The sequence below is a fragment of the Vanessa cardui genome, chromosome 13 (assembly GCF_905220365.1).
Source record: "Vanessa cardui chromosome 13, ilVanCard2.1, whole genome shotgun sequence".
Lineage (NCBI taxonomy): Eukaryota > Metazoa > Arthropoda > Insecta > Lepidoptera > Nymphalidae > Vanessa > Vanessa cardui.
Window position 1 is genome coordinate 12,303,881 of NC_061135.1, and position 21,669 is coordinate 12,325,549.

General features: G+C 31.3%; 1 protein-coding gene across 3 annotated transcripts; it reads left to right on the forward strand.

Annotated features, from left to right (window-relative positions):
• The first annotated feature begins 18,545 nt into the window (after positions 1 to 18,545).
• On the forward strand, positions 18,546 to 20,115 carry LOC124534740. 3 transcript variants are annotated; one of them, XM_047110740.1, is made up of 3 exons: positions 18,546 to 18,753; positions 18,835 to 19,062; positions 19,463 to 20,115. In XM_047110740.1, the coding sequence occupies exons 2-3, from the start codon at positions 18,851 to 18,853 to the stop codon at positions 19,941 to 19,943; spliced, it is 693 nt and encodes a 230-aa protein (XP_046966696.1). In that variant the 5' UTR covers positions 18,546 to 18,753; positions 18,835 to 18,850; the 3' UTR covers positions 19,944 to 20,115. The 3 variants fall into 3 exon arrangements, with proteins under 3 accessions (XP_046966696.1, XP_046966694.1, XP_046966695.1); XM_047110738.1 differs by having other exon boundaries at positions 18,546 to 18,733; XM_047110739.1 differs by having other exon boundaries at positions 18,547 to 18,728.
• The last annotated feature ends 1,554 nt before the right edge of the window (positions 20,116 to 21,669 follow it).

The following is a 21,669-nucleotide window of genomic DNA, read 5'->3' on the forward strand; positions in this document are numbered from 1 at the left end:
AAGTCGATTTACGATTATATAATGTAGTTACAATTATTTTTATTTTTGGTATATTTATGGACACTTTATATAACATCTTAATTATTTTCATAATTAATAGAACAATAACTACTAAGACTCTACTCGGTTTTTTTATTGTGATCTACATTACGAACTAGTGGTCACTTTTCATTCAACATACCTCAAACTTTTAAAATTACAGTACAAGAGTGCGTCTCTTTAAAAAACATACACACTTTAACATACATTTACATTACATTACATTAACAGTAAATTTCCCGACGCTGATCTAAGGTCTCGTCTTCCTTTGAAGAGAAGGTTTAACACACCACCAGGGATGGTGGAGTCTTATACATTATACATGTGCCAGAATTTCGTCGAAATTAGACACATGCAGGTTTCCTAACGATGTTTTCCTTCACCACCGAGCACGAAATAAATTATGACACAAATTTACTGGTGGCAGGGCCTTGTGCCAGCCCGTCTGGGTAGGTACCATAAAACCACCCACTCATCAATTATTCTACCGCCAAATAACAGTACTCAGTATTGTTGTGTTCCGGTTTGAAGGGTGAGTGAGCCAGTGTAACTACAGGCACAAGGGACATAGCATCTTAGCACAAGGTTGGTGACACATTGACGACGTAAGGAATAGTTAATATTTCTTACAGCGTCATTGTCTATGGGTGATGGTGACCACTTACCATCAGGTGGCCCATATGCTCGTCCGCCAACCTATACAAAAAAAAATTTAAGCACACGAAATTTCAGTGGCGCTTGCCAGGGTTTGAACCTGCAATCATCGGTTTAGCTGCACACATTCTAACCACTGAGCCATCGACTTTAACATAATATATTTATCTCAAATGATAATTAAAAATAAAATATTGCAAAAACACGAACAATAAAGTTTTAATGTTGATGTTTTCATATAATCTACGATCGTAGCTATAAAAATAGCAATTTTCCTTACAAATGTCATCGCGATAACACCAGGCGTTCAGAACAGACGGCAAGTTACGTGTGATAATATATGAACCACCCGTCTGTACTGATTTAACCCTCAATTATGAAATTAAGCCGCGTTGAAGGGTTGGGATCCCCTGTTGTGAAATTAGTGATGGGACACATGTCGATATTATATTTACATTCATAATTATATTCTATAAACGAATTATATTTAAATCATTATTATCTACGTTTAACACGATTCGATGTGTTTAAAATTATTATTTGTTTAAATACTCTATTGTACAAGATTTATAAATAATAATAGAAGAGTAACGAAAAAACGATCAATATGGTCCACAGAGTCGTTCTTATCCCTTGTAGCAATCTCTCACAGGCAAAACTTTGTAATACAAGTTTAAATAATTATCAGTGTTTCTTTGCCATATTGTCCAAGTAATATATACAAATGTCAAATACCTTCCTTACGAATCACTTTATCTATTAAATAAAACCGCATCAAAATCCGTTGCGTAATTTTAAAGGTCTAAGCATATATCGGGACAGACAGTAGTAAGCAATTATGATAAATATGTTTTACATTAAATAATTAATAAAAATCAATTTCGAATGTCGATAAAAGTCCCATCACTCGTCCTCTCGACCATGCCGACATAGCACAGTGTTGTCACGCTGCAATCCCACTTTATCAACTGTCGTTATCTTCACAACTCACCCTCAACCGTGTATCGTTAAATGATTATACGCCTCTCTATTCTGTCATCATAAAATGTTGGGATTGATTCTTGTTATTTTTTTTTATTTATTTGTAATTTCCAAAAAAAAAAAAATTAACGATTTACAATGAAATTTGTATAGATCCGTTCACACACAAAAGCGTCTTCACGTCAAATTAATACATTGGTGTTTAAAATATATAATCTATGGAAGAAACTCTATAAAGAAAAATTTATTTAAATAATCATAATATCACAAAGTTGTTAATAAAAGTTGACTTCATGTAAATATTCTTTTTTTTAATATTTTTTAATATAATAAATAAGAATTTTACTTTGTGCAAGCACGTCTGGGTAGGTACCACCCACTCATCAGTTATTCTACTGTAAAATAACAGCACTCAGTATTGTTGTGTTCCGGTTTGAAGGGTGAGTGAGCCAGTGTAACTACAGGCACAAGGGACATAACATCTTAGTTCCCAAGGTTGGTGGCACATTGACGATGTAAGGAATAGTTAATATTTCTTACAGCGTCATTGTCTATGAGTGATGGTGACCACTTCCCTTCAGGTGGCCCATATGCTTGTCCGCCAACCTATACATAAAACACTGAGTTATAATAAAACAGGCATTTCGTTCAGTTCAAATATGATAAGTTTATTATATTTGACAATAATATTCACATTTGAAAACGGTGTTTAAAAAATAAATGCTATCTGCGATCATGTTTAAAAAGTTGGAGGTCAGGTGTAAGGCATAAAAGCCTATAACCGTCCTTTTGATTAAAGCTAGCTTCATAGAAAACTTCATCAAATTCGGTATAGTGCTACCATAACAAAAAAGTTTAAAAAAGGTATCAAACCCTCTAAGACCTCATCGCTTTAAATAAGAGTTGTTCGAGTTTATAATACGCTGCTTCAACGCGATTGTGGCAAGTGTGGCAGGTATTCATCCACCACATGTAGGTATCCTCACGATTTCTTCGAAATAAATAAATCCTCTGATAAAATTATTTAATACGATTCGAATACATATCTTTTGTAAAAAATAATTGCAAATTAAATGATACAAAACATAAATAAATATTTGAGATAGAATCTTAAATTATGAAAAATATTCCATAAAACGATGCTGAAATGATCTTTAAAAATTTAATTGAATTTCTATGAATAGTTTGCTCCTTATATCTCGTTAGAAAGATGTATCTTAAGGTTCTATTCATTAAGTGAAGTTAACTGGGTTGCCATAATAAAAATATATAATGTTTTTTTTTCAATTTGCAAGAACTTGCTGAAACAAAACGTCACTATATCGGTGATATGGCTTGATGACAAATATGTGCGTCTGTGTGTTTACTACGAACGTTAGATTGATACTTAAAAAGTTACATTTAGATTAGAAAATTGCACTTTAAATCTGTTACAACAAAATTACATAATTACTGATTAAATATATTTATTCTATTTTTGAAATAATATTTCTTTTACTGCGTATAAAAACTATATTTAAATACATATTTATAATGTACACGCACGTCTCCTACATTAAAACTACTTACATGGTAAAGTCGCTCGAAATAAACATTCTTCAAATGTCACAACAAATTTAAATTTGGAATACCTACAATAAATGTAATATGTGTGTAACTGTTATATTTTTGGAAACAGAAGGTATTATATTTATCATAATAAAAATAATAATTTCATTATTAATAGAAGACTATTTATTAGTTTATTTTAATTAATTATTTGCATGCAATTAAAAAATATTTGAAATTAATTCAAAAAAAAAGAAATTCTCACGCGTACTTTTTTTTTCAAAATAACAGATTATCATTAGACAACCGCTACACAAGCTTTTAATGATACAATAAGCACGTGTACATTATATTTACCGCAATAAGTCTACTCAGTAATCATTGATAGACCCTATTTATTCCTGATCATTTCATTCTCAACTTTAATACGGTGAAATATGGTCTAAATTACATTACACGTATTATATGATGTTAAGATCTTTCGGAACATAATCTATTTTTTTCTTTCGCTACAATGATCAAGGTATGAACATTAATCTGCCTTAACAAATAAGGTAGGTACCAATTAAATAAGGATTTTTCTGCGTGTTTTATTTTGAATAAAGAATTATTTTATAGATCAGATAAACTAACGTTATAGCTAAGACAGTAAAACTATTTAATATAAGTATAGGTTGGTTTGATTAGGTTCGATTCAAACGGTTTTTTTTTTTTCATAGAAATAATTAATCGACCAGACAAAGATCGAAAAATAGACGACACTAAAATATAATTTATAATATCTAGTTACGATGCAATGTATAATAATATTAAGCTAATACGGTGAAACAACAGATTAGTTAATGAACTGGCCTAACCCCGGTTTCGTTTCGGGTTCCAGTAAACATGTCACAGCCCTCGTAATTAAGAAAGCCATCATATTTATGACTTAGTAAATATATTAACCTTAATAACCCGAGCCTTTTGACATTTTACTAAGAATTTATTATCATTCGATAATCGTATCGCTAGAGGCGTTTCGATTTGCTTATTGTAATTGGCAGGATAGGTGATGCATATGAATAACTCTTATAGGTTATGAATGTATTTTTAATGTATCTAAAATATTAGACATCTCTTTATATATATATATACACCTATCACATACAGCGCCATCTACCTTGGGAACTAAGATGTTTCATCCTCTGTTCCTTTAGTGACAATGGCTCACGCAAAGTGAAATACAATAGAAACGATATGTATCGTGAGACAATGAATTTGGTTTCGCTATATATACTGTGAATGAATATTTTAAATAACATAAATAAGTACATAAACCAATAAATTTCAATTACAATTAAATTTCATTGACGATTGTTATAAAAAATCTCACACAAATTAAAGCAAAAATCGTAAATTTGTTTGAACAACATAGTATAAAATCCTATAAAAAAGAAAGAGACTTTATAATTACTATATTATTAGCTGTTTCGGATGAAAATTCAATAAACAAATCCCAAATACCTTCCCTTCTGTGAATTGTTTTGGAACTTGTTCCAATGTGCGGTTCTGGTCTCGTCTAGTCTAATTGGTGAATGGAAGAATACTATTAGAAACACAAAGCCTTTCTTGAGATATTTTCCTTCACGGATGAGCATGGTTATAAATAAAAATTCAGCTCGTGGTAACTCAATATTTCGTCGTTGTTCCTGCAAAAGTCGCTACGTGTTTTTTTCATACTTTTCAATTGCTCTGCCGTTTTAATCGTTATTTCAATATATGAAAATTTCGATGTATGTCAAAAAAATCAAAATAAAAATAAACTTTATTCCAGTGGGCTTTTACAAGCACTTTTGAATCCTCATTTAACAATTAAGTGAAGCTATCACCCGTTCGGAAAGTAGATTCTACCGAGAAGAACCGGCAATAAACTCAGTAGTTCCTCTTTTTCAACATTTAAAAAATAATACAGTCATGTTAGTTAATACAATTATTTAAATTAATATATCCTGCCTGGAAGTCAACAGGTATTAATTCCACGCCTTCTTATCATCTACAAAATCTTGTATCGAATAATACGCCTTTTTTAACAATGTATTTTTTATAAACGATTTGAATTTACGAGACGGTAAAGTTAAAAATGTCTGCGGAATTTTATATGTTTTGAATATCGCGTAACTAAATTTGTAAACTTTTAAACTATACAAGTAATGACAAAACTGTTTTTACCGTTCGTGCGTAGGTATTAAAACGGTGTAACAATCGAAAAATATGAAAAAAAACACAAAGCGACTTTTGCAGGATCAAAGACGATTTGAAACAACAATCAAAATGCGATCTTCGACGATTAATGTAAGTTTTCCACATGTTTTTAAACATACAAATATTACATCATATCGTATCTCCTAAACGGAAAAACATACAACAATGACATGTAATAAGATATAGCTCAGCCATAGACTTTGATTATTCCGTTAACGAATTAAACAAACAAATTGCTTCATTTAAAACAATATACTTATCCAAGCGAGTCTCTGATGGGCTAACGTAGTCAGACATAACTAAAAGTGGGAAGGCTCTGTAACAACGAGGCTCAGCTTAATTGAATACTCCACCCCTACTAATGTAACTCGAATTCACCTGGCGACACCTAGTACCTCTAGCAAGAAATTAAAGAGAGTTTTAACTATCACAGGACAGACAGCTATTAAAACTTTGGCTCTTATTCAGCCAACTCTAAAAATTCCTTCAGCTCATTGAAAGTACATTTCTGAAGCGGCTTTTTCGTATCAGTAGAGATATTTTTTATTGCTAAAGGTTGAACGAAATTCTTATCCACTCTATTTATTTTATACAAACAAAACTTTATATATATACGTGTTATCCAAACCTTAGATGTACCGTTTTAATTGTTCATTGGCTTATAACACAGGACCGCATGCGGAGCTCTGGAGACCGTGTTCAACTGAGGAGTGAAGGCCTCTAATATTACAAATTATTTTGATCAATATATTTTGTCAATAATTTATTTACTCTTCGTATTAGTATCTTTTACAACCACAATTATCTAGTAATTTTATTATAGTTTGTCTATATCCAGTTGTCTAAACAAATATTACATATCAATTCTCAATTCGTCTGACCCTTTATTATGGGAGCTCCTTTCTTGTGAAGGCCCTGGACAGTTGCCTCCGTTGCCCTCCTCTAAATCCGGTTTGAAACAAATAAACATCGAAATTTAAAGAACATTATATATATATACTTGTTTATATTAGTTACAATACAATCAAATCTAAATATATATTTACAATAATTAATTGTTTTATTATTATGTATTTATTATTGTATTTTTATTGATGCTCTTCGCCGTCAAGAATGTAAGTATAAGTGTGTAAAATACTTTAATATCACGCTTTTAAAAATCTCTCAAATTATCGTCACTGCGCCCCGTGTACAACACACCATATTCCTTTAGTCCTAACATATCTGTGATATAAGCAATGATATTCTAATAAACAGATATGTTATACCCATACTAAACAACAGAAAAAAGTGTGCCGCGCCGGGGACCGTTTATTTTACATTTCGTTACAAGTGAAAAGGATAGCTTGATAAAAACAATAAGTGAAGGGGTAACTAGATGTTTTAATTACGCAAAACGTATTAGGTACTACATAATTATGATGTATTATAACGTTATTTTAATGAAATATATAATAAAATTATAACGTATTACTGGCATAATTATGATGAAAACGACTAAAGGAAAACGTCCCAATTAGGACGTTTTCTAGTCTTCACTTACTTAACATCATTGGATATAAGTATATCAAAATTATCATTAATTTAGTAACGTATTGTAAAAAATAATTATTTTTTTATATTTCTAGTACTTTAGGTATATATAATACGTTAAACGTATCAGCTTTAATATAGTAAGTTTGTATGTAAACGCAAACAATGGAACACTTGGCTGTTTTCATTAAAACTAAAGCTCGAAATCATCTACCGAATTAAAAAAAAAACAGTTCAAAGACAAAGAAGAAAACGGTATCAAAATGTCTTTTCTAATTTACACATTAAATCTTATATGTAACCTATATTACATAATTTTTTTATATTATTTTATTTTCTAGTTATTGTAGACAATGGTAGCGCCGACGCTATCGGAGCGGAAAGTTAAAACGAGAGGCACCCCCTCCCCCTACCCCCGGACAGCGCCCGCTGAAAATGTTGGAATTAATTAACGTACCATCATTCTTTTTTAAACTTCTTGGAAATAGAACACAATTTGCAATTGCCGTGTTGTCTTACAATATGTACCTACTATAATACGCTTTATTTTTTTAAAGAAAATTGAATTAATATATGTATTTATAATATTTAATTTACTGATAGGGCTTTATGCTCGCCCGGGTCGAAATACAAATAGAAACATAAGCGTAACCATAATAATAAAAAATAAATAAATATGAGACAACATCACATACATTAGTCTGATCCCAATGTGAGTACCTAAAGCACTTGTGTTACCCAGACCCAAGACAACTTCGAAAACTAATGATAATCTACATCGACTCAGCCGGGAATCGAACCCTGGACCTCGGAGTGGCATACCCATAAAAACCGTTGCATACACCACTCGACCACGGAGGTCGTCATAAAATTTTAGTTCCCAAATTTGGTTGCATATTAATTAATAGTTGTCGCCTGTGGCTTTGCTTGCGTACTAGTCATATGGTAGGCAAAATAGCCTATATCCTTCCTTAGAATTCAAGTTTGATTCATACAAAATTTCATCAACTTCGGTTCTTTGGTTTGTTAGTGAAAGAACGACAGATAAACAGACAGACAAAGTTACTTTCACATTTATAATATTAATATACAGGAAAGAAATGGTTAACATTTCACATCAAATCTTCATCACAGATATAACACGCCTTATTGCCTTCACTGGTGACAGGAGGGCTGGTTCGTTTTTAACTCAAAGGATCGGAATTGAGATTCAACGGGGAAAAGGCTCAAGCATTCTTGCTACCCTTCCACGGGAGTTTTAATAATAATTCTATTAAAATATTCTATTTAATAAAACGGAATCAATTACATTCTGTTAGAATTATTTTTTACACATACCTTTATAACCAGTGGAAAAGCGACTCTCAGATGTTTGAAATGTTTTCTAATCACTTATCAATTTGTCCGTCTATTTAGTCTGAAGACAAAAAAACAACTGCCTTTAAATTCTTACAACTGGACTAAAGCTTAGACCTCTTCCACCTCGTTGCTACAGTGCCAAATAGGTTGCTTTTACGTTATATACATACGTACTGTATATATATACAAACGGCCGGACAAATCGGTCGTTAGAAATGATGTACTAAGTAGAGGTATCAGATAAATGAGTTATACCTATCAATACGGAATTGCAAGCAACTTTTAACCAATTAAAATAATTTATTTTACTTAATGTAATCTATTTGGGTAAAATATCAAAAATTAAGCTTTTTGGTAGTGACTGATATTCAACTTTTCAACGATTCAACCATAGATAACACAGACAGAAATAAGAGTATTGATGTGGTGAACAAGCGTGCAAAAAAGCGTGGAGTTAATACCTGTTGACTTCTAAGCTGGATATATTATTTTAAATAATTATATGTATATAACTAACATGACGTTGTATTTTTTAAATGTTAAAAAAAGAGTAACTACTGATTTTCTTGCCGGTTCTTCTCGGTGGAATCTACTTTCCGTAGCGGTGGTAGCTTCATTTAATTGTAAAATGATGATTTAAAAGTGCTTGTAAAAGCCTACTTGAATAAAGTTAATTTTAATTTGATTTGATTTGAACGGTATCCGCGCAAACGGGCGTACACAAAGCACAGGGATGATCATAATCCAAGTCTAGGCCTATCCGAAACCCAGACATCTAGAATTACGTACAAATAACGTTTATGGAATACTAGGGATCCGCCCCGGCTTCGCACGGATGCAAATCTGTTACTAAATATACTACAGAATGTATTTATACAATACACAATGCATTAGACAATACAAACTGCTTTTTAAATGTATAATAACTTCGAAAATATCATTTAAATTCCACTCTGTAAAAGTCCATATTGATCTATATTAAATGCACAATGTATTTAAGGTACTTTGGATAAGGATTAATGTTGTATTGCTTAAAATCGTTTCGCAAATAAGGCATTATTCCTCGTAAAAAGTAAAGGATTAAAAACGATTGTTATGGACTTTCCATAAGACATAGTCATATACTATACAATCGCTTCATGATTGTTAAATATATTTATATAATTTTAATTGAAATAATAATATTTAGTACGATTTTAATTTTTAAATACGTTTTTTTAATTATAATAACATTTATTAGTATGATTATTGATTCGGTAATCGACACCGTTTAGTGGGACTCCCGTCACTTCCTCTCGTGGCGTGGTGCGGCGAGCTGGTACTGCCTGGCACGAGAAAAACAAAAGACGGTGGATTTTGAATGGAGAGATAAGAAAACGGTATTCGGAGATGGGCGGTAAAAAGATAATGAATATACAATAAGCGGATAATTAATATATGTATCGTTTGGTAAATTAATATAGCGACATAAATTAATGTTATGTGAGTAGTTTTATTGCAATCAATTACTTTTTTGTAAAACTTTTTAAAGTGAATAATTACCGTAGTAATAAATACCGTAGTAAGTTATTTTGATATATATGTCATATGTAAGCGCAAATGTATATTTAAGTCATGACATTAGAATCCTATGAAATTATTACAGCTTCTATATTCACTGTATCTACTAAAAAAAAAACTACATCACTACACAGGGACAGACAGACAGCGGTAAGTGACTTTATTTTATATAGTGATCTGACAATCGAACAGTAGGCTCATATGATGATAATACCACCTGTGTATATTTGCAACACCAGAGTGTTTTCAGCTGCGTTACCGACATTTAAGAAATGAGTACTCTTTTCTTGAACGTCCTCAAGATATGAACAAAACATACTTCCATACCTACCATAATATTATTTATTTCAAATAAAATCAAATTGAAATATACTTTATTCAAGTAGGCTTTTAAAATCACTCTTGAATCGTCATTTAACAATTATAATAAATTCTGTTAACACCGGTTCGGAAAGTAGATTCCACAGAGAAAGACAAGAAACTCAGTACCTAGTTACTAAAACATTTAAAAATACAGTTCTATTAAATGTCCTATATGAAATATATATTTATAATATGCATGTATTTAGAAAGACAAATACAAATCATGCCTGTAATTACTCGCAAGAATCAGATTTGGGGGTCTAGTGGACCGGCAAATAGCATTACTCGTGTTAAACCGATTACAGTACCGAAACAATTCAATATTGGACTGCGGTGCAAACAAATAGATCGCGTTATATAGTACGATTTAAATCCTTTACTCGTTGCATAAGACCATGCGTTCATGGATTAAAATTATTTAATTTGCAAACTAACCTCGTACATTATTTGATTTGATTATTATTAATATGTTTAGACAAGCCGTGCCAGCGACCTTGTACGCATTTGAATTTAACAAAAAAAAAATCTTATTGTAGCCTAAGTTACTCCTTATTATATCAATTATATGCCAGTGAAAGTCCCGTCAAAATTGGTACAGCCGTTCCAGAGATTAGCCGGAACAAATAGACAGACCGGGAAAGTTTAAAAATGTTATTTTGGTATATGTACCGTGTATGTATATGCATTGAGTAAAATAGGGCTATTTTAATATTACAAACAGACACTCCAATTTTATTATATGTATAGATATATTGTCAAAGCTAGAGGTAACACACAAAAGAATATCACAAATACTGTAAACTTCAATAATAGAATAACATCAAGTAAATCAAAATGGCGTATATGACTTTAATAAAGACAAATGTTACGTTACTTCTGAGTTCTTTTTCGTCGGGTGCTAATGGCGATTAAAAACTTATTACATATGCATTAAAAATCCTTATGCATCCTCCTTAGTATGACGTTTGGCGAGCGTTAATCGTAGCTGTCACAGCCAATAAGATAATAAAGTTGATCCGTCGCACGTGACATTGGCGTAATAATCTGTGTCTTTTTGGCACAAAGGAATAAAAAGTTGACACGCTTTATATTAGTTATTTTACTGTAGTACGACACTCTATATAAATATAAAAATAATTTAAGATATGCTTATAGTATATAAATCAAGATTTTTTTAAGTAATGAAGGTTTTAGTATGCCATCAAACATTAATACTTACTATTCTTCTGCTAAAGGGTGAGTGATCAAATGTGTATAACTATAGGTATAAAACATATAGAAGTAACAGCCTGTAAATTTCCCACTGGTGGGCTAAGGCGTCCTCTTCCACTAAGGAGAAGGTTTGGAACATATTCCACCACGCTTTTCCAATGCGGGTTGGTGGAATGCACATGTGGCAGAATTTCGATGAAATTAGACACATGCAGGTTTCTTCACGATGTTTTGGAGTTTTATTAAAAGTAAGACCAACGAAGCAGTCAAAAATAAAAGCGATAGTTAAAAAATAAATAATATAAAAGTAAGTAGTATGGGAATCCGTATTTTTCGCATGGCCAGTTGTATGTTTGTATGTCGCTGTGTCGTAATACCAACAAAACTATTCATATGGTATAAATTTTCCTTTAAATTAATTTTACAGAGCGGAACAATTTACCGGCCGACGTCGTTTACAATTATATTAAATCAAAACTGTCATAGGTTTTCGAACTTAAAAATCTGTTACATTTTGCGTACTACCCACCATTATATTTTAATATGATACCACATTATGCTATATTTGTTCATCATCCTCCTGCTCTTATCTTAATTTTATTTGGGGTCGGCTTCCTCACAAACGTTTTCCTCATTCCTCCGCATATCATGCCTATACAGGATAGCCGCTTGCCACATAACTTCTCGGCTATCGTCACTTTCAAAATTCCTTTTCTGTACTCATTCCTTGCTCTATCGCGTAACACCACACATTCCTCTCATCATTATCATCTCCGCAACATGCAATGGTCTTTCAGTCATCCCTTTTGTAGCCCAACACTCTGATCCATATAGAACAGCAGGTCTGATCATGGTTTTATAGATCTTATGATGCATGTTATATAGGATGATTTTTAAAATAACGAGACCCAAATTCTATATCAGATCAAAAGAGCTTTACTCGTCGAATATAATCATCATTACACAACGAGCTGACAATGCGTTTCGACCACAATTTAACATGTATTGTATGTTTCGCAAAATTCATGTCTACGTTGAACGTACCCGTAATTGTTGAGTTTATCTCGTACAGGATTACGTTCGGGGATTATGGACGCCCGTCGGGCCCTCAAATTGAATTGTAATATGCCGTTATTAATAACAGAAGCCGGTTTCAGGGTTGGAGGAATTTGCAAATTATTGTTTACGAAATAAATCAAATTATCTCCTACGTTCAATAATGATGAAATTATTCATTCTGTTCTGTTTATAATTATAAGATAAATTGTGTTTGTCCGAATACATATTGCTTTGTTTTAACGTCAATATCTTGTCAATGTATATAATATGTAATATTATAAATGTGAAAGAAAGTCTGTCTGTCTGTCGTTCTTTCACGACCAAATCAATGAACCGAATTTGATGAAATTTGGTATGAAGTAAATTTAAACTCAAGAGAAGGACATAGGCAACAACTAGTTTCATATGTCTGCTTAATAGTAAAATACATCCAAGAGTGACAGCGGGGTATTTATTCTATAGAAACGTTGAAAAATATCAGCTTAAGTTCTCATATCAAATATATTTTAACGAGTAGCTATAACAAAAAAAAAACATTCATATCCTCGCACATTGAGTCAATTACCTCATATTGTTGAAAACAGTAAGTCATAACATCAATTTCTTATCGCAGAATCTCGTCAACCCTATTACGAAACGATCGGGTCCGCTGAAGCGCGTCATTTTTTCCGCAAATTTTAAGCGTCTCCCTCTGAATTCCACGAATCAGCCATATTTGTACAATAACTGCCCGCCCGGGAACGTTCTCTGCACAATGGTCTCTTTGTTTAACGACGTTTTTCTATGGCGCGTGCCGAGTTTTTTCAATGGGGCCTATTCGACCCACGAGCGCAGTTTTCGAGTTACGTCTGTGTATACCAATTTAGGGTTAACATGGATTGAGCACGGTAGATTAAATTCATTGCAAAAGTTACGTTTGTACAATTTATGGTTTAATTTGTTAATCTAATTAAATAAATATAAAGTAAATTATTACATTACCTACATAAATACCTCCTAGGACAAACTCTTGATTTGTGTTTACCTTATTTTTTTTATTAATCTCTGGCTCCTTGTTAGAAATATATAGAGTACTTACACAATACGAGTTACATAAACACATAGTACATGTAGCCAGTAGCCTATAAACTTACCATTGCGCTAAGTTAGGAATATATTCCACCACGCTGCTCTAATGATTGATGGATTCACAGTAGATACATGCAGGTTTCCTCACGATGTTTTCCTTCGAAACCAAGCACGAGATGAATTATACTATATATATTTCATCTCGTGATTTAAATAGCGACAGACGTACAGACGAACAGAGTTACTTTCACATTTATAATATTAGTTCAGATAGTTTATTACGACCAGAAACATATGTTACAAGAGTAATCTTAGCCTTCAATACGGTGTTACGACATTTGATTCTACTCATATCATAATATATATCACATTATTATTGCATACTATGAATATAGCAAAGGCTATTGAATACAATATTACGTTATCGTATACAATTATTATTGTAATTAATTTATCAATGATTTGTACAACTGTAATTAATATTATTTTATATGGAATAGCATTTAATACTGGCATGTAACACTATTTCTTATTTTAAATATGTTTAAGCTGTCATTAGAAAACAATTGGACGTGGGATTGTAACAAAAGATAGAGAGATTGGAGCATCATTGTAAAACGATAATATTATTTTGGCCATCCCGAAAGTACAGAACTAAAGTTACACATACAACATGGTTTACGAAGATATTAATGAAGAGATATTTTTATTCATACTTTATTATAGTGTACCTACTTGAACCTTTTATAAGCAATTTTGAATTGTAATTTAACATAAATATATATACAAAAACTAAATCTACAACCGTTCAAAATGTAAGTTCTACCGAGAAGAACCTCCAAGAAATTGAGTAGATACTCTTTTCTAAGATAGGAAATAAATTAAAATTAATTAAATATGTATACCTACTAGCTTTGCCCTCGATTTCATGGGCGTTTGATTTTAAAGTTATCGTTGTAGCCTAAGTTAATCCTTATTACATCAACTTTTTACAAGTGAGAGTTCCAACAAAATCGGTTCAGCCGTTCAAGGGATAAATGAAAAATGTTATTAATCCATATGCATTTAGTAAAAAGCGATTACTTTAATATTACAAACAGACTCTACAATTTTATTTTACACATAGATTAATTAAATACAAATTTATATGTACAGTCGGGGTAAGAAAAGGTTCGTTACCTTAAGATCTATTTTCGTGTGCTCAGTATGAGCGAATCTGCTTTACCGATCGAAAATAACATATTGCGTCGCAATGATTTGATGTTTAGATTCAAAAGGTGTTAAGAGATTGAGACTTGATAAAGGAATTAATTTGAAAACTGACGAAGGTTTTCTTACTCTGACTGTACATCAATATATTAATAAAAATCAATCTAGACTAAGAATTCTGAGAGCACAAAACAAACTACGTGATAAGAAATGAATTGTTTCAAACAGCGGGGCAGTCGGCATGGGTAGATAAAATAGAAGCGCTCATAAAAATGTATGAAGTCACGAGATGGGCAGCTAACAAGAGGTATTATTTGTATCACTTTGTTCCACCGGCCCCAGTTATTCCGCTAGAACGGTAATTTTGATAAATGAATGTATTTTATTTACGATTCTGGGATCTCGTTGCGGTAACGACTGGGGGCGAACCACTGTACCTCCTATAAATAACTATGTCATATTATGTGACGGCGACTGTGATAAACACGGATTTCAATATCTCTAACATTCGTTATCAACAAATGCCAGACAAATGGTCGATTTGTGTGTACACCGGTTTTCACGGGTACGCCACTCCGAGGTTTCGATTCCCGGCCGAGAAAATTTTCATTGGTTTTCTATGTTGCCTTGAGTCTGGGTGTTTGTGGAACCGTCGTTACTTCTGATTTTCCATAACACAAGTGCTTTAGCTACTTACATTGGGGTCAGAGTAATGTATGTGATGTTGTACAATATTTATTATTTATTATTCCATACAATCAGCCATTCAACGACGGTTTGAAGGGATTTCCTGTGCATAATGTTATCATGAAAGGCCTACAGACTGAGGCAATGCTTAGTATATCAGTCAAACATTTAAATTTTTTTAAATATATACTTATAATAATTAGTATTGCATTATTTATTATTTTAGTTTATGTTAAATTATAATATAAAGAAAGATTTAATATCATTATAAACAATTTCAAATTAAAGCAATTAATTTGATTACATATCTCCTATTAAATACAATTATCAACAATTTACAAATTATTGCATTACATCATTCAATATTAAGAAATAAATGACTGTACATTTTGTTAAGTGATGGACGAAAGAAATAATACTCAGTTATGTACAAAAATTTCCAACGTAGAGCCCGCTGATACATTATATTGCGGAGTGAATTGGGACCAATTCAAATGACAATACCTCTTTCTGACTCTATGGTAGGGTCAGTGCTCTTTGTGATCGGCGTGACGTCATTCAGCATTGGATGCGCTCGACCCAACCTGGCCAGCGTGTGTCTATACTAGTAGTTCTAGTTTTGTTGATTGGATTGAGGGTATCGTGTGACTGAAGAAAAGACATAAGGATCGACTTTTTGACGATTTTTTAAAGAGAATAATTTTTTTTTTTCAATAATTTTATATTTGAATAGGTCGATATTTTTCTCCAATTCAATTCATTGATGTCCCCATAACTCGCACATTGATCAAATAAAATGTATGTTCAAATGTACCAAAATTTTCAGACGCCTTTATTCTGGAAGAAGCTAATAATCCAAAATAGTATGCGGATAAATAAATAAAGGTAAACAGCGAAGCGAGAGTGGGGATATGAGCAAAAAGGATGAATACGTCATCTTTCAAAACTGCCATTAAGTATTTATTCTGTATCAACTTTATCTTTGTGGTGGTAAGAATATACAAAATACTTAATAAACAAAAAAATAATAAAAATATATTAATAAGACACTTTTTAAAACTTTACGTGCTTGTTAGGTCGTGTTTTTATATATTTTTTTGGAATAAAAAAGAAACAAATTCTATCACAGCGCGATAAAAGAAGTTGCGTCATCTTTTTTGTTTCATTCAATCCTTGTTTTTCACAGTGGCGTAGTTTTACATTGATTATAAACCACATGAACGTGTCGACATTTGTACAAAATGTGTAGACAAACCTTCCTATTTCTCTATATCTATCTCGTATTTCTCCCATTCTCTATTCCATTGTTTCCTTAAAATCCTTTGCGTACCTTATATATTCTATTCCAATTGTAAGAGGAAAAATGACAAATAAAATTGACAGTAAATTGACGCAATATCATTGGTCGAGAGCTTGATTAATTGATGATATACTCTGTGGATTTGCGAAAATGGCGTTTTGAACGTCAACGAAAGTGTTATTGGAATTTTGGGAAGAAAAATTAATGTGGAAATAGTTAGTCAAAATTATATATGCAAATATGTTAATCATAAAACTCTAAGTAGTGCACAATATAGCCGAGTTATTAGCAAATCGCATCGCATATAAAATATGGTCTATGGTTTGTTTATCTTTTTTCGTACTTCCATTACAATAGTAGTTGTGCTTATACGCGCATACACATTTACACGCACACAGGCTTAAAAATGACAGAAACTGAGAAGCGGCAACCACCCGCCGGTAAAATACCCGCTCTTATATGTCTTAATATAAAAAACTTATTACATTTATTAATATTACTTAACTTGGCTGCATTATTGTATTGGTGAAAGAGAAAACGCTATCAACAGACATTGTTCCTCCACTAATACTATTTTTATTTTCTAATGTATCGCTTAATTTCTGATTCAAACAAATTGGTTGGGTTACCAAAGAATTGGTATCTACTAAGTGTAAAAGAACTTCAAAATGTTGATTAAAAATATTTCAACAAAACAAAACGATTTCTTGCCATAACATTAAATTAAATGTTAAACCTTTTTTAATCCCAAAAACGCTGTCAGTCATTTCGGTGACGTCACATTGATAAACATACGAGTGGCACTCATTTGAGCTATAATTACTTGGTATTTTTTGGAAAAATAACGAATTACAATCTTTATCGTCGGTGTACTCGTACAATGTACAAATATTATTTCAAACTAGTATCTAAACTCCAAAATAATTATTTATCAAAGTGTTAAATGGTATTGAAATGATAATATTTGCCTTGTTAACCCCATCCGTGGTTTAGATCACGTAATATACCGACTAAAAAATATAATTTTAATATAATAAAATACGAATGCGCTTAGTCATAAAACTTGAAATCAAAACTTTGTTGACGTATGTTTTGTCCCAATGTGTTCATCTGCTTCAACAAAGTTTTAAAATAAATGGTTTTTGACTGGACCTTCTGGCACAAAACTGAGATAAAAGTGGTTTCAAGCTGACGAGAGAAATCTTGAGTCTGTTTTGACAAACATAACTTCTACTTCAATTCGAAAAATGCAATTAATTTTCGTTTCAATGTTCACTATTTTTTACAACTATAACCTCAAATAAGTAGTCATAACAGGAGTGACGTCATTGATAGCTAATTAGTGATTTTGAAATACGTTCCGTTTCACGTTACTGTAATTCGTAATTATTGTTAAAAAAAAAACAAAATTATATCAAATATAAAAGTAACAGTAGCTCTTTTTTTTATATTTTTTTAACATTTTAATAGCAACGTTTTAAATATAATATTTGCATGTTCCCTATCATTTCGTTATCGCAAACACTTTATTTTAACTATCAAAATAAAAAATGTCACGTGAACTATACGACTTTATCATAATTGACAAAAAATAAGTAATATAAATAACATGAAGGGTATATTGATAAATATAGGATATTTATTGAATATAGCCATAGGGAATACGACTTTTTATTTAACCATGACAGCCAATTTAAAACGTCTGGCAACCCAATTTGAAATGCAAAGTTACTGCGAACTGGGAAGTCCCGTCTTTTATTTTACTACCAACTTCCATGCTCTTTGTCTTTAATGTACTCATAGTCATTAGTAAATACAAAGAATAGCAATAAAATCACAACTCATCAGACATTCTTTATGTATAGGCAAAAAATAGTGTTTAACAAATAAAAACTAAGTGTAACAACAGCGAAAAGTAAGGTTCGATCAAAAACTGCTCGGTGTGATGAAATAAGATAAATTAAAATTATAATAACATATCTTTTGCACTCTTATCAATGATAATTTGTTTATTTTTACAGAAAAACGAATTAAAAAATGAGTAATTTCAAATTTTCATCAAAAACGGTTCAACTTTACCCAGTTTTCTCCGGTCAAGTGTTTTACGCAGTTTATAAAGATGTAGATTTCTTACGTGAACGCGAAAATATTGATGCTGTATTGGTTAAAGGCTTCGAATTGCGGGCATCGTTAAAGAATATCGTAGCAGGCGAATTTCTTAAAATCAATGGAATGAATCTTGATGAAACGTAAGTAATAACATTCACATTATGAACGCGACTACATCTAATTTATTATAATTACAAATTAATTAATTAAAACTTTTTGTATATTTAAAACAAAAATATGTATAGAATATATAATAGGCAATTTTATTATTACAAATTCTTGTTACTATCATTATAATTACTAAATTTACTGTTGTAGTTTAAAAATTACATTTATTTATAAATATTAGTGTTTCAAAAGAATTATTAATAAGAAATTCTTGTATACAAGATATATTATATTTTATATAATTAAAATAGTTTGTGTCAAAATACTTGTAAAAAAAAATGTGAACATTTAATTTTATCAATGGTTACTGGTATTTAGCCAGAATAATGTTTATACACATCAAATCATTTATTGAATATAAAATATTTTCAGAAAACCATTATTGATCAAAAAAACTGGGCCTAAAGTGATCATTAAAAATTATGAATTTACAATGAACAGACTCAGTGGGTTGGTGGCAGCCTATGCATTTGATAACCGTTCGAAATTCCGGACCCTTGCATCAAGTGAAGCTATCGCTTTAGGGCTTACATGGAACAATAAAAATAAACTTCAATGTTGCCTATTCTTATCATCTGTGTCTGGGTCAGAGCATTTCTATGAGCAGTTTGGTTGTTTGCCGCTTTTGTGTGCTTTGAGAAAACTCCAACTAAAGAAAATAACCATAGAGCCAGTTATTAAAATGGCAAAAATAAAGAATCCTCAGGGAGTACAAATGGTTAAAGAATTTATGGATAATCTTGGCAAAGTGCAAAAGCTTTGGCTTTATTTTCCGGGTGCCACAGTTGAGGATTTAAATCAGCTTCTTCAATCAGCACCACCAACACTAAAACAGATAATGACCATGCATTGAATAAATGTTTAAATGTATTTTTCTGGAAAATCTTAATTTTATAATAATTCCATGGAATGGAAATATAATGATCTTCCATTTTAATGTCACTACATTTTGCACAGAGTTTACATCACTTATGTCGTTTTATGTATTGATATTATTATGTTAAAATTAAATTATATACGAATTTTATGATATTTTATTACATTTGTGTGAAAGAAACCGCCATTTAATCACTTATAAATTAAATAAATAAATAAGGTCGTTAGTACCAATTATCTCTAATTTTAACATTCAGTTTAATGTTAACATTCGTTATTTCGTTCCTCGTTAAATTTCTTAGTTTAAAACTTTTTGTTTTAGGTATAGAGTTATTTCCGTACTTGTTATAGTGGAATTTTTTTGAAGAATTGCATTTTACACGATCCATGCGTATTGTATGCGATTTTCCTCTCAAATACTGTTGATTCAGTATACCTTTTATTCATCATAAGATTAAAATGTTTATAAATCATCAGATCACCGAGAAATAGGTGTTACTCGGACAACGATCAGAAGACACTACAGCTCGCGTTACATGCCTCGTTACACAGTACTTAAATTTGTCAAATTTTTCCTCCGCTTGTATAAAAAGTTGTTATTGCTTAGGTAAGCCTTCCAAATCCAGACCTATTGTGGTAAAATTCTCCGATGCTACAACGAGAGATAAGGTTTGGTTTGCTAAGACTAAACTCAAAGGTATAACAGAGTCTGAATTCTTGACTAAATTTTGGCATGCGGTATTCCTTGAGGCAAGAAAACGCTTTGGTATTACTACATGCTGGAGTCGCGACGGACACATTATACCTCCAGATGTTGTTTGTGTTAATGTTTAACGGATCTTGATTTGATTCCAACCAGCAAGTCTCCACCTCAAAATGTTCCAGTGCAAAAGAATTGTGATAAAGTGTTTATACCTAAATCAAAGCGCGTATTGAAAAAATAGTTCTGTTTCAACTTCTCTTAAATATTTTTCCCACTTGTTTTAGTTTTACCCACTTATTTCTTGAAATTTGTTTACATTGCGAGTCATAGTTAAAAATATTTATTATGACATGACACAATTTGACATTAACTAAATCGTAAGAATTGTTAATTTTTGCACTGACTTCTTAGTTTTTGAGCAAGTTCTTCCTTTTTATTTTATTTGAGTGTAAATAACAATGTTTCATTTTACTGTTTATAACAATGGTGTTGCCTGTATATGTGTGTTTTGTACATATGTTTATGATATTATTCTTTAATTTTTTTTTTTTTGTTAATTCCAAAGCAACCGGCAGGTGTAAATTTTTATATTGTCTTGTTTTTATTTATTTATTGAATTATTTGTATTATATTATAATATTTACTTATTTTTATCATTACTATATTTTGAAATTATTTCTATTATTTATTTATTTTTGTTAATTAATTTTGTTTCTTATTTAACACTATAAATTATACAGTATGTCTTACATTAACGAAGAAGGAAAGTATTGTCTGCGACAATATGTCTTTCTCCCTGCAGTACCATTTCTGATGCATTTAGTAGTAATGATAGTTTTTGTAGTATTCCCTTACTTAGTGAAAATCTAAACTCTAATTTCGCTGATAGCTTTAAACACTTTAATGTAATTCATATTAACGCACAGAGTATTCCTGCACATTATCCTATGTTGTCTTTCTTTGACTGTAAAAACTTACATACTATCCTTGTATCTGAGAC